The 14,693-nt window shown below is 36.6% G+C and overlaps 1 protein-coding gene and 1 long non-coding RNA gene across 2 annotated transcripts in view; one reads left to right on the forward strand and one right to left on the reverse strand.

Annotated features, from left to right (window-relative positions):
- Col24a1 (collagen type XXIV alpha 1 chain) overlaps nucleotides 1-14,693 on the forward strand; it is a 271,849-nt gene that overhangs the window by 142,712 nt on the left and 114,444 nt on the right. The window contains 6 exon segments of the mRNA XM_052731052.1: nucleotides 2,116-2,169; nucleotides 3,352-3,405; nucleotides 5,533-5,586; nucleotides 11,077-11,130; nucleotides 11,337-11,381; nucleotides 11,503-11,547. Coding sequence (XP_052587012.1) covers nucleotides 2,116-2,169; nucleotides 3,352-3,405; nucleotides 5,533-5,586; nucleotides 11,077-11,130; nucleotides 11,337-11,381; nucleotides 11,503-11,547 — 306 coding nt within the window.
- LOC128105751 (uncharacterized) overlaps nucleotides 1-14,693 on the reverse strand; it is a 95,320-nt gene that overhangs the window by 54,551 nt on the left and 26,076 nt on the right. The gene's annotated exons all lie outside the window — the stretch shown is intronic.

Below are 14,693 nucleotides of genomic sequence, written 5' to 3' on the forward strand. Positions count from 1 at the left end.
ATAAAATCCCCACTAAGAAGACTTTAACATTAAACCTAAGGGATATCCCAAAACAGGCAAAAATATTTACATAGAAACACAATAAAAATGGGTAGACAAGGCAATATGACTCTCACAAAAGTTAGCAACTCCTCAAAAACTGAATCCAAAAATAATGAAGTGGTTGAAATGCTACGCAAAGCATTCAAAAGTTGTTTACTTTTAAAAGTGACCAGTGACCTCAAAGGAGAGTCAAACAAACAGACAAATGGGGGAAGGAAGTCAATTCAAGAGTAGAGCAGAAGTTTAATAACAAGGAAGAAAAATTTAGTAAATAAATACATTCTGGGGTGGGGGAAATATAGGAATTTTGGAAATGAAGAGCACCGTAAATCAAAATTTTAAACTATAAAATACATAACCATTAAATTAAAATAAGCAGAAAAAAAGCTTTCACAGACTGAAGGTATGAATAAGGAATGACTGAATTCAGACAGAAAAGAAAAGAAAAGCAATCATTACCATGAATGACCATGACTTTCAAGAACTTTCGTGAAATGGAAACTAAAAGTGCTCAATGTAGTTAAGGAACTGAACTGTGAACTACAGGCACAAGAAATCTACTTGCTCAAACTGTGCAGAAAAGTATTCTGAATATAGGGAAATATGTGTGCATCCAAGAGACATTTAGAACCCCAAATAGACATAAAAAAGAATGAAATTATATCATTCGCAAGTCACTGGGAATGGAGATCATCATGTTAAGAGAAATAAGCCAGGCTTGAAAGGATCACAATTACATGGTTTCTCTCAAGTGTGGGATTTAGTAAGAAAAGGGGGCATGAAACACAAGAAATAGTAAGAAAGTGCAAGAACATGGTCAAGGCATGCTACGTGCATTTTGGAAATGTAATCATAAAAATTATTACTTTGTACAATTAATATATGCTGGTAAAAGGCAAATTTATTCAAAAATACATTTCCTGTGCTAAATCTCCTAAATATGTTAAAATATGACTATATGTTTGTTTCTAATCTGTAAAGGGCAGGATATCCTTCTGGTTGTAAAGATGTAATCTGAAAAGCAAATACGAAGTGAACAGTGCAGAAGCATGATCAGAAGAAATAATCCATAACTCTTCCCATGGAAAGCGGATTTAAATCAGAAAACTAAGCTTCCAGATTACTCTTCTCTCTCCTCCAACTCACTTATTAAACACCTCTTCCTATGTTCAGCCTCACTGCTCACCTCATCTAGTATATTCTCTTCCATCCCAGACTCTTATTCATAGACAAACTGCTGGACTCTATTAATTTTTCCTCCTCTTAGCAAGTTCCTCTACATCTCTCTATTCCTTCCTGATTTCCTCCCTTCCTGGAGTGAGAAAAGGTCATGCACAGTTTGCAATTCGATTTTCCTCTAATTATTTCATCTCTGCTAGTAACAAATTTATAGTTATTTGAGAGTAGAATATAAGTTTAACTTTGTAAATGTATCTCCTGTCATATAATATGAGTTCTTAATATATGCATAATGATTTCCTTAGTAATATAACAAAAACACAGAAATAATTAAATTTTAATTGTCTTTTTTTATTCTGATATGGTTATTATTCAATAAGTTAAGATTTTGACAATGCATGGAATTTTAATATGACTACATTTAGCCTTAACTTTCTATTGAAGGCTTGAGTCCCACAACTCTCCAGAATAAGATCTACAGCTCTTCACTAAGACCCATAGACCACGGAAGTAATTTCGTCAATTGTTCTAGAGAAAAAGCTCATTTTTCAATAGACTTGATGTTTTCAGGAGTTTCATGCTCTATAGTCTCCTATAAAAATCAAAAGATTCTCATTTATAAAACTTTAGCAAGCTACATGCTTCTTAGGAGATCTTGTTTATCTATAATTTCTATCTTCATTTTAATAAGATTTCAAACAAGAGAGCTATTATATTAGAAGATTTGCAGCTGTAAGTTTAAAAATGCAAACTTTGTAAGTTTCAAAGATATTAAAATGAAGATGAGATATGCATATAAATTGTGGTTTTGGTGGTTTCTCTTTCTAGCTTCAAATCAATCATCAATAACATTACTCAGTGTTTCTTCTTCTTTTCTCTTTTTTGTTTTAAAAGGGAGAGCGTGGAAGTCCAGGCCCACTTGGTCCCCAGGGGGAAAAGGGTGTCATGGTAAGAGTTCAATGATCTAAAAACTTTGTTTCCAACGCACGTAGGTCAAGGACTTCTAGGAGTAGACCCACCTTGACTGGAATTCAAGTGAAAATGTTATTTTTGTAATGTTTCCAATGAACTTTCCTTTTTAGCATTTTATATCCTAGAATGGTGTTCTATGGTATCAAATCCATAAAAAAATCATAAAAATAAGCTGCCTTAGTAAAATTATTTTATACTTATGGGAGAATAATTAAATGATTATAAATTAGCCATACTGGATTAAAAAGAAAATTCAATTAAAATTCTTCATGTTCATGTGCAAATAAAGTTCATATTACATATATCCTCAACAACTCTTCTACCAGTTTTGGCCATGAGGTTGGTTTTTTAGCACTTAAGAGTTTAAGCACCAAAAAGTTATCTTATTCTCTTATATCTTCAAGATAATGACAACTGGAAGGTTTTATACCTGGGTTTTTTTTAGTTTTTTAAATAGTCTGTGAGTGTTATATGAAGTTAAAGGGATGATTATTATCTGTTTTAGGACTTCATTTCAGAAAACATATAAAAAATGTCTTGTGGCACATAACACAAGCTACAAACTCATTCTGCCTCTCACTCTTTATTTTTAATTTCTGCACAATCAGAAGAGTGCCACAAGATTATTTTTAGCAGTTTCTAGTTGGGACAGACAGAAAACCTAGCATCTATATAAAATCAATCAAATTCAAGAATCTTTACTTCCTAAGGCATCTTCAGAACTAGTACCACAATGCATTTGTTTTTTCTAAAAGTTGATGGCCTAATTGTGTCCACCTTCCTTAGTTGTGGAATTCCCTAACTTCTCTCAAAAGTTTGTAATCCATACTACGCATCACTGAGCATTGTCACATGTAAGATACCATCACCTACAGAAGGAGGAAACAAAGGCATCTTCCTGGTACTGTAACACGTAGTGCCACCTAGTGACTTTCTTTTCCAAGCAAGGACATAATAAACAAATGTGCATCTTCTGTGTAAATACATCTTTAACTTTTATGGTCTGCTGTAGAATATTTCCCAGGCTTCAAGTATAGCAGGTAGGAAAGGATGGTCTTATCAAGCTGTTGTTTTTGTTACTATTTGTAATTTGCTGGCTTTTTTCTCTGAAAGGAAAATAATTGATTTTATGTCTTTCATATTTCACTTAAATCATAGGGCTACCCAGGTCCTCCTGGGGCTCCAGGACCCATAGGCCCACTGGGATTACCTGTAAGTATAGAACAAACTCTGTGACCCTTTCTTGAATGTCCACTTTAATTTAAGTCCATTTCTTTTGTTGTACTGTCTTTGGGGTCTCATGTAAAATCAGTTGTGTATAAGGTAGTGGAGATTGCTTGTCTCCCAAACTGTATGAGCATTCCAAAATATTTCTCAATATTTTGAATTCCTTACCCCTACTATGTTTAGTAACCAATTTCAGTTCTCTAGCCTAAACTAATATACATACATACATATATATGTATGTATAAATACATACTATTTTATAAATATATAATCTTCATTTATAAGAAAATAGAATCAGTAATCAAAATACAGCTGAGATCAGAGGAATTAACAAAACACAAGCAGATGTTTTAACATGCTTTTCTTAAAATTTGCAAATATTCTCAAACAAACAGTTAAAATTCATAGGAAATGTGCCTTGGTAAGTAAAATGTGAGCTTTAAATATATTCCATATGTTGTTTTCAGAAAGATAATTAAATCTTGCTCCGAAGGAGAGAACCTTGGCTTACACGATTTGACAGTTGTGTTAACATGAGTCTGAAGAAGTTTAGTCTCAGTGGTGTCAGGGCAGAAGTTTTCATTACAGAAATCATTGATATTGTGCTTCATGAAGCTTCCAGTCTAAAATGTACGCTGGTTTTCTAGTACATTCATAGACATATTAACTTCTAAAGCAAGAAAGACTACAGCAATCTCTTGTCAACCTCTTCACTCATATAAAAGAATGAGTAGACTTGATCCTAAAATTCGGTCCATTTTCTTCTACCTAAAGTTCATAACTAAACAGAAGACATAGGCTGTTAAATGAAGAGATCAGTGCCAGGATCAGGGTGCCTCTCTATGAGTGTTTGGTCAGGGAGTCCCCAAAACCACCCAGGGATTTACTATTGCTCACGTTACTCACAAAGAGGAAAGACCTGATAGCTGAAGACACGATGCACGATGCACGTGGACTGCATAGTGGACATAGAACAATCAATCTCAAATTGACCAGGAAGGTCCCTACTGGAGAGCTTTCATAGTGTGAGAAGGGGCTATGTGGGTTGCTGGTGGAGAGAAGAATCGAAGGTCTTAACCAGCTCTAGGCTTTGCATGCTCCCGGCAAACTGTACCCACTGGTGCAGTCGTGGTGTGGTGGTTATGGGACCACCAACTGCTTTATGATTGCATCTGAGGCTCGCTGCACAGGAGGGATTTCATGTCTGCTCTTGTGAACCTGGTCAAAAGGCCACAGCTGTGAAGATCTCATGAGGAGCCTACTCTTGTTGTTTGGCTAAATGATCATATTTTCAAGCATTGCCTTCTAAAGTTTATATTTATAGCCACAACAATGTGCTATTTTCTAATAATAGGAGACTTAATATATAATTAAACTTAACTTTAAAATGAAACTTAACTTCAGCCGGGCGGTGGTGGCGCACGCCTTTAATCCCAGCACTCGGGAGGCAGAGGCAGGTGGATCTTTGTGAGTTCGAGGCCAGCCTGGTCTACAGAGCGAGATCCAGGAAAGGCACAAAGCTACACAGAGAAACCCTGTCTCGAAAAACCAAAAAAAAAAAAAAAAAAAAAGAAAGAAAAAGAAAAAGAAAAAAAGAAAAGAAACTTAACTTCCATTATAAGCTACTTTTGATATATTAATTTAAAATCATTTATGACATTTTTCATAGACTCAGAAAATACACAAATTTTATACATGGGATTATAATAGATACCTTTAAAAATAACAAGGAAATTGTAACAGTAATAGCCATTGCTTCTTTGGTGGACCAGGCATAGTAAACTGGTTTGACTGGCAAAGTGCCCTCTCCTTCCTCCATTGCTGTCCTGCATTCCTCCTGAACACTGCTTGTCCAGTGAATAGCTAACCCTTCCAATCCATCTCATACGGACGGAAATGACATTTTTCCAAAAGGTGAAATATTTTAAAAGCAGAACATTAGGGAGAGATGCATGGTATTGATTAATTAAAGTTTATTTCTAGGGCAACTAATGAATATCATTTTAAAAATTCTTCATTTAAAAAAATGTATCACATAAGAAAGGTATAACTACTACTCTGATAACAATGCTATGAATTTTGATATCTGAGTTTTTTATCTTCATCATGTAGGGTCTTGCTGGGGCAAGAGGAGCACCTGGGAGTCTGGGTCCTAAAGGACAAAGAGTAAGTAACACAAAAGTATGTTAACCTCAAAAGAGTCACCTCATGTGGATGTGTTCGGGGAAAACCTGCTCTACACCTTCTGGAATCATGCTAACATGTTGTCAGGGGTTTTTTTTGCTGTTTTTATTCTATTATTAATAGAATTAGCTCAACATTTCAATTACCTGTAGTAACTGACATTATAACTAATACTTTGTACATATAAAATTATACTTCTTCATTTTTATTTTTACATGCTACAATATCATATAGAATTCTTTTTTTAATCCCCAACCTCTCCTTCCATAATAAATGTGAAGATTTTTAAATAAATTACATTTATATTCACAACAGATTTATATGTCATGAAAGATGATAATAAAATAAAACAAGAAATAGAATGGAGATACATGGGATGAATTAGTATTTATCAGTTGTAGATCAAAGGTATTTTAATTGTTATGGTCTAACAGTTAATATGCAGAAATATGTGTAGAGGATATTTATCTCCCAAGTCATCTCTTAAGCATTAACTCTTTTTATGTATGTGTCGAGCAACCACTTGTGTGCCTGTCACATGTATATTGTCTAGTTTAATACTCAGAGCCTCCTTAAGAAGACACAGCACCATATCATAGACATCATGCTTGAAGCTGTAGAGACACAGAAGAATGTCTCAACCAGCATTCAAGCTTTGACTGTTTATTTGATGCCATATGGAATAGTAGAGGATACTTCTCCTCCTCTGAATGTGTGGCTTTAAGAGTTGCATTTCATGTGTTGAACTTCACTTGGCTTAAATTTTAGAGCTAGTGAACAGATTTTTTGATTCCAAAAGCATGATCTCTAACTAACAATGATGTTTAAACATTAAAAAATAATAAAGATAAAAATCACTGGAGCTTCCCTGTTGTAAAATTGAGAAAGAGTGTTGTGAAGTCCCAGTTCGAGAACGGCTTTGATGTTATGTCACGTGTGGTAGGTGGGGATTGAAGAAAGTACTTTGTCTTTTGTCTCATTTATTTTATGAAAAACTCTTTTCCTTCCTGGCTTTCAGATTTACAGTCTACAAACATCCATGATGGTTGAACCATTTTAGCTTAAATGAATTTAAAACTAGGAGAAAAGTGATTTGTACTCTAACTGTCATTTTGCTGTTTACACCCAGCCAGGACTCAATTTTTGGTGAGGTCAAATGTGGTTTTTTTCTAGTGTGAGTCACAGTTGCGAAGCTCAAACAGTTTGTGGCAGGTGGATGATCTGAACCTTTTGTTAGTTGAGTGATTTAGGTCTCGTCGACTCTCTGGCAAATTCACGTCCCTAACCATGGTACATGCCGAACCATTTGAATGATCTCATAAATCCTATGACAAGTTCTTTTGCTCTGCAGTTTTTCTAACTTCACTCTGACCATGTGCAGCTTCCTGCTTTCCTGGTTTGTCACTTTGTCCTCAGCTCTCACATCTACAAGTTTTTACATCATTTTCCGTATACAATTTACAATAGTTCCTTTTTTGGAGCCATGCAATTTTAAACCATGTCACTCAATAATTTTTACAAAAAGGAACTATTGTTAGGGGAGGAGGATGTCTTTCTTCACTAGGAGAATATTATAGGAAGTTAGTAGACTTTATACAATAAAATGTAACTGAATGGGGATGGAGAGATTGTTCATTGGTTAAGAGAACTTGCTGCTCAATCATGAGAACCTGAGTTGTATTTGTCAACCAGCTCACAACTGCCTGTACCTCCAGCTCCAGGGGATCCAATGTCCTCTTCTGGCTTCCACAGACACTGCACACACACATACACATACACACACACACACACACACACACACACACACACACACACACACACACACACACACATAAAATTGTTCCAGCCTATTGAGGTAAGTGAGAAAAGTGTCTGGCTCAAGATCTTGGGTCCACACTGTGGTACACCCCAAAAGCTAAGGGAATCAATTCTTGTAGCACACCTGTCATTCCTTTGTGTAACAGGACCCTGAATGGAAACTCCACTCTTACGTACACGTGTTCTGAGCCCGTACAGAGTGATCATAATACTCATTCACTCTTCCTATTTGGTCTGGGATTTATACTGTTCTCGAATGGTCATACAAATACCATCATTGGTAGGACCACTCCTGGGAGATTCTGCCTACTGACAACCCACCATATATCTACCCAACCTTCGCTGATTTCTTATGGTTTATATAATACTTAACTAAACCCAGAGGACTCTATGTCAACTAGTCCTCAGGTTTCAGACCACAGTGGACTTTCCAATTTTGTGACTTATGGTCTAGAAACTGTGAAATACCACGGAGTACTAAAATCCACCAAGGGGAAGGAAAAATAAATCAAGGAGGCCACAATGCCAACATCTGAAAAGTAAGCTGAGTATAATATCATGAAAATTTCTGTAACTTTCAGTAGGACAATTGTATAATCATGCCTCTTACATAGCTGCAAAAAACAGCATGATTCCATTAAAAGGTAGTCATAAATACACTAAATTATTATATAAATACCCTTTATATTTAAAACATTACTCAGCTTAACCTTTTGCTAGCTGGTATGTTTAGCTGGAGAACAGCTAAGTGAAGTGAAGTGATTTGATATACTAAAGCATTTTATGCAGTTCACAAAATCCTTTCATTTGTATAGATGATGTAAGCTAACACATTTGCTACTTTAGTCCTGATGATGGTAGCTTGGCCTGATGGGCAAGTAAAATTGAGCACAGGCTGAACCATTGCCTTCCCCATACCCTTAGAGGATAAGTGATAAAAAGAATTCTTGATATCTGCCCAGTACTTCCTTCTGTGTCCAGCTGCTCAGCAAGGAAAGTAATGCAGGCAAAGCAGATCCCACCTACTCACCTGGGCATGAATTAAGTCTTTGATCACAAGATCCCTTAATTTACACACTCTTTCTCTAGAGCAGTGGTATGAGAGGCATGCAGCTGGAGAATTTGGTATTGAGACCAAGCTACATAATACCAAGATGGGGTGGAGGGATAACTGTATTAGAAACATGCAACATCTTAAGCTTTTCTCTAGAAAAGTGAAACCTGTATGGTCATAAACATTCTGCAAGTTGGCCCCTTCAAGGAACTGCTTATCCCTTTAAGGTGAAGTCACTTTCAGTAGTTTGTTTTTAAGCTCAGTGCTAGGCAATAGCTGAAGCATCTCAAGAGATAGTTTTCTCGTCTACTCTTTAAAAAAAATTTATAGCAGAAACATTTTCCTCAAAAGTCCTGATAGTGTTAATCTTGTTCAGTGGACCACTTGGTTCCAGCTGTGTAAAGCAAGGGCCAGAAAAAGACTGCTCGGCATCATTAGTTAGGCATGTGAGTGACTTAAAAATTAATAGGGGTCATACCAAGATCCAGATCTTGCTTCAGGAACATAAATACATTGAGTCCATCTGTCCTGTGAATATGGCTATTTCCTTCATTCATGGACACTCAGTCTATCATAACTTATCTCAGCAGTCATAGAAATGGATTTAGGGGTCTCATAAAAGTCTTCCTAAGTAAACCTAACATTAATATATGTTAATGTTTTAGTTGATTGTGGTTTCTTCTTTTAATTTTAATATTTATATAAAGTAGCGGACCCAACACCTTATGCATCACTCATGAGTGATGGCTAACTCAAACATGAAATGTGCTTTTCTTTAATGGAGTTGAGGTATTCAACTTTCACTCTGACTTTGAGAGCCCTCTCCCAGCTACCATGGACAGCTTTGACATTCCCAATGGCATGGAGAAAAGTCTGGGTATTCTGTTTTTGTGGCATGCTTTCACCCAGAAAATGCTCTTAAGAGACCCATGAGACACTTTCAAGCTGTTACTTTTTAACTGTCATGCCAAATTATGTGCCTGTTATAACGACATGCATCTAGGGCCTTGTCCTGAAGTTTATTTTGTCTTAGGAGTCAGATGCGGAATGTGCATTAGCCAGTGGGATGTGTCCACCACCAGAGGGAAATCTACTATGTTGCCAGGCTAAGCCTTTAGCTCATTAGCTCACTCTTGCCTGAAGCACAGAGAGTCCCAGTCTTCCTTAGAACAGTGTTTTCAAACCTTCACATGGCAACCTTTGGCTCTGTGACCTTAATGTGATCTCCTGACTTAAGACTTTTCTTATACTATACATGGTTATCTTTATCACTGTGAGCACAGAAATATCTCTTGGTAGATGAAATAGTAAATGTAAAAAAGGGAGGGGGACAGCAGTAGTTCACTGAACTGCCTGTTTATGCTAGAGGCTAGAGTTCAGCACCAGCATCGTAATAATAACAACAATAATAATCACTGCGAGACATTCCTGCATAAGAGTATGTTAATGTAAAACATTATACAAATGAGTAGTTGCATAAGCTTTCACTTTAACAGGAGAGTGGAGCAACAGATCCTCGTGGGTGGGAGTGCTCCAAACTGTTGAGTGTGCCTGGGAGTCTAGGAAGCTCAGGAGACCAGCCTGGAGAGGCCTGTTGTAGCAAACAGCTTTTGATAATAAAATTCTGGACCTTGCTAAGACATGGAAGAAGGCATGGAGCCAACACGAGGCCCTTCCACTCAGCACTTGATGGGAGATTGTATAATTGCTCTGTACAGAAACCTTCTGCTTCCCATCACCAACTGCCTTGCTTTCTTAATACTTCTCTCCGTGCAGCCAACTCAGTCTGGCCCAGCTAAGTCTCATCCTTAAGCATCTTCACTCTTCTTCATGCTGTCTGTCCATCTCACAAGCCCACGAGGCTGACCTTGCACTTCCAGATGGCGTCTCCATTCCTGGGACAAATGTACCAGGTCTGCCTCCTGTGGACTCCTCCTCTTGGTCCTTGAATTCTTTACTCTTTTTAACTTTGCATTCCACAGGTTCCATAAAGAAGAAATTTGTGATTGTGTATCCACACATCTCTCTCTTCTCTATAGTAGGTGCTCATGTAGAGGACATAGAATTGAGTCCCTTATAAAGCCCTTCAAGATGGTTATGCTTTAGAAAGTGAGACTTATCAGTGTATGAGAGCAACTGGCTCTTCTCTACAGCTAACTATTGAGTAAATATTGAAAAGATTTGCCCTTAAATGGCCTTTCTGTGCCTATTCTATGCCCCTGCCGCCTTCCAGTAACTGCTGTCCAGTAGGCAATAGCAAGCACATTGTCCTGAACGTTCATTTTCTAAAAATGCCAAGAGAGAATGGCAATTCCAAAATAATGGAACTTAAGAAGACTGTTTAGGCAAAAAAAAACCCAGCCACTTATAAGTTAACTTATAGTCATTTAAGAATAAATCCCAGAGAACTACTGAGTAATAAAAAAAATAACAAAATGAGCAAAAATCACCTGGGGTTATAGATACCCCAGCAACTCTTGTAGATATTTTTGTACTCATCTAAGTTACTATGTGGCATAACATCTTTAAAACATGGAATTGATTATTATTTTAAAGGGAAAATTTCAAATTAACAATGAGTTATTTTCTTCTTCCTGTAGGGACCCAGAGGACCAGATGGCCTCCCAGGGGATCAAGGTGGACACGGTGCCAAGGTACTTGCTGATTCTCCATTTCATGTGCAGTTAAATTTGGCAGAACCATTATGGCCTGTATTTCCTTCTAATGCATAATTTTCACTGCACACCAGTCATGTATTTTAATATTGAGCTACATGCTTGATGCCTTTATTTCTGGGTGGTACCATGTAAGAACATGACTCAAATTCTGACCAATCCATCTGATATTGATATTTTGTTAGGGTGAAAAGGGAAACCAAGGAAAAAGAGGGCTTCATGGTCTTACTGTAAGTAATAAACCATGTCTCCTTCAGTATGAACATTTTCTATCTCTTTGCCTTTTGCTTTCTTCCTTATACTATTTTGAGAAGGAGTTATATGACCTAAGCATTTTTCCCCCGTGTGTAGGGTAAGACTGGAAGCCCAGGGGAGAGGGGAGTTCAAGGAAAACCAGTAAGTTTTTGTCTTCGATGTGTTATTGTTATTAATAATTGAGCTGATGTGATAATTGTCATGTTTATTTCATTCTCATCATGATTAGATTTTTTCTCTAAAACCCCTTTGAAAATGAAATGCTAAGATACGTAACTGCACCAGGATGTAATAAAGAGAATATACCAGAAGCTTCTATGACCGCTCACCTAGCTTCGTTCTTACCTCAAGAGCTGTTTTGTCTTTTGGAGTGCAGAGCCACACACATCTTGCTTTCTTATTATACTGCTGTAGGAGCTTTCGGTATTTTATAATGTTGGATATTTCCCTGCTTTCTATCACCTTACCCCTGAGAATCAATAATTTCTGTAATTGTCATTGTGAAAGAGGGGAGAAATATCAAAAAATTCATATACAAACATATACACATATAATAATTACATAAATTAGCACACAGCTTACGTGTGTAAGTATTTGAACATAATCATAATGTTAATGAATCATAATGTTAATGAATAATCATTTGAACATGAATCATAATGTTAATGACACTTTGATTTGTTATACAAATATATATCATGGTTTAAATTTAAATAATTTGATAATTCAAATGGATTGTAGCTGAGTAGTTAAAAAAAAGAAGGCCAGGCCATCCTTGTTTCGGCTGGTGGTGGTTGTCACAGAGGACAACCTTGGCTTGTTCCTATTTGAAATCTGCTGCCCCCTGCCTGTTGTCTTCCATAATAGCAATGTATTTGACAATGGTCAAATCGAAAACACCAGAGATTTAAACGAGAGAAAATAAATGACTGTCCTGAAAAAGAGCTGTGTTTGGCCTTGTGCCATTAACTGAAGGCATTCCCAAAGAACACCCCTGCGGCTTCATGTTCATCATGTGGGGTTTATTATCGTGTCAGTGATAAAGATGCTTCTGTAGATTTGGACTACTTTGCAATATTGCAGGCAAGGCTGAGCTCAAGTCCATTCCTATCATTTTAAAAAAGTGAGGCTCACAGAAATAGAATTACTCATCCTGTATATTTTTGAGCTTCCTTAGAATTTTATCTTCATTTCCAGTTTAGACAAATGGGATATTTCCTTGGACAGAAAAATGATGTGTTTATAATATCTATTGAGGTTTATGAAATTCTCTGCCTACTTGACTCCTCCTTAGCTGAAGAGGAGTTTTAGGAAAGCAGGGAACATTTCACTGGAAAAGCTAAATAAGCTCCAAATATTTCCATTATCTTTCAGAGGAATCTTACAGTCTCTACTCTTCAGATACTGTCAAAATAGGCAGTACTCTATAACACAACAATATTAGAGGTCAGACAACTTTTCTTGCATGCTCCTAAAAAATGGCACAACCTTGGTTTAATAGGTTGACTGTCTAGAGCATATTTTCTTACCCATGAAATGAAGAGACTAATAAGATCTGTAAAAGAATCCTCCTTGAAATCCCCCAGCCCTTACCCCTCCTCCTCCCTCTCCCTCCTCCTCCCATTCTTCCTCCTTTTTCTTCTTCTTGGTAGAGATTGATCCAGGGTCTAAGTACATGGATCAGTGTACGTTGTCACTGATCCACCCCCCCCCCCCCAAGAACTCAAATGGTCAGAATGGTAAAAAACAAATCCTAAGTGAACTCAGCAGTGCAATACCCTAATAATCCTGAAAACTGGGAAGGGTGTATTTGTCTGTGGACCACCACTGTTCCATCCACCTATAGATCTGTCCCAAAAGTCAAAATCAGAAAGAAAGGCCATGATCATTGGCTTTGTGGGGTCCTGGAGCCTGGGTGGCTGTTTTTTGACTATCTAAATCATAAAACTGACAACATTTCATACATTACTGGATTTTTAATGAAGGCATCCTATCAATCCTTAAGATAGGTGTGTAAAAATTTCTCTGATCTTGCATGTCTCTGATTTTTCCCTTTGTTTCTTTCTAATTTTCCTTCATGTAGTCTGAAATTCTAATTTTGTTCAACTTTGATTATTTTTTCCTGGTAATACTGTTTTGGAAATGGCTTCATTTGATGTGAGGATCAGTCTCACTGGCCTTCATAGGCTTGCAGTTTATCTGATGTGTTCTTCTCACCCATTTTCTTTTAAGCCACCTGCATCTTGATATTTAACATAAACATATTCTATTTGGATCATGCTTTTTTATTCTAATAATCTCTGCCTTTTAATTACAGTATTTGGTCCATTTCTGCTTAGTCTAATTGCTATGCTAGACTTACATCTATTTTGTGCTTTGTTTTTCTTGGTTTTGTTCAATGTTTTCTGTCTTGAAAATTATATCTTAACTTTCCTATTGACTTTTAATTTTTACTCATTGTTAATTTAGTTATTCTAGGCCAGGATCAGCAAACTTTTCCCATAAAATACCAGGAAGGAAGCATTTATGTTATAGAATACATGTGTAAAAACTTACAGTCATATAGGACAATTTATTAACACGTTGTCTTTATACTGTGGTTATGTTATGTATTACATCCATGTGTATTATGAATCCCTCATTGTAAACAAAGCTTGTATCTGAACATTAATAACATTTCATTTGCTTTGATATAAATTAGTGGTATACTTTAGAGCTTGGTGTGAGGGAACAGGCTATCTACCCATCTTCTCATTTGCCATTTCTAGTGATTGTCATTCATTCTTGAAGGTTTGAATGTCTATGTGCTGCCATTTTCCTGGAGCCTATGAAATATCTTTTAAGTTTCTTTTAGGAAAATCTGCTAAGGGTGAATTATTCTAGCTTTGATTTGTAAAATATTTTTATTTCACTATTAATCTTTAAGGCAACTTTCAATGAATATAAAACTTTAGATTTAATTCATCACCATAAAAAGGCCATTGGGAGAGAGGATGCCTTCAGGGGAAAATCCTCATGTGTCTCTGCCAATATCTTCTTATGGAATGGGTGAAGTTAGACAGGTTGTTGGTCAAATACTGGTTCTGCCACTTAGTGCCTGATTTAACTTTATATAAATTAATCAACCAACCTTTTTGAGCCTCAGTTTATCCACATTTAAAAATGAATATCTGGGTAGGAGGAACTAAAAAATGGGTCAGGGATTGTGAGCAATTCTTGCTCTTCCAGAGGATCTGAGTTTGATTATCAGCGTCCACATGGGGTGGCTGACAACCTCCTATAATTTC

Source organism: Peromyscus californicus, unplaced genomic scaffold (assembly GCF_007827085.1).
Source record: "Peromyscus californicus insignis strain IS unplaced genomic scaffold, ASM782708v3 Scaffold_9__1_contigs__length_137607984, whole genome shotgun sequence".
Lineage (NCBI taxonomy): Eukaryota > Metazoa > Chordata > Mammalia > Rodentia > Cricetidae > Peromyscus > Peromyscus californicus.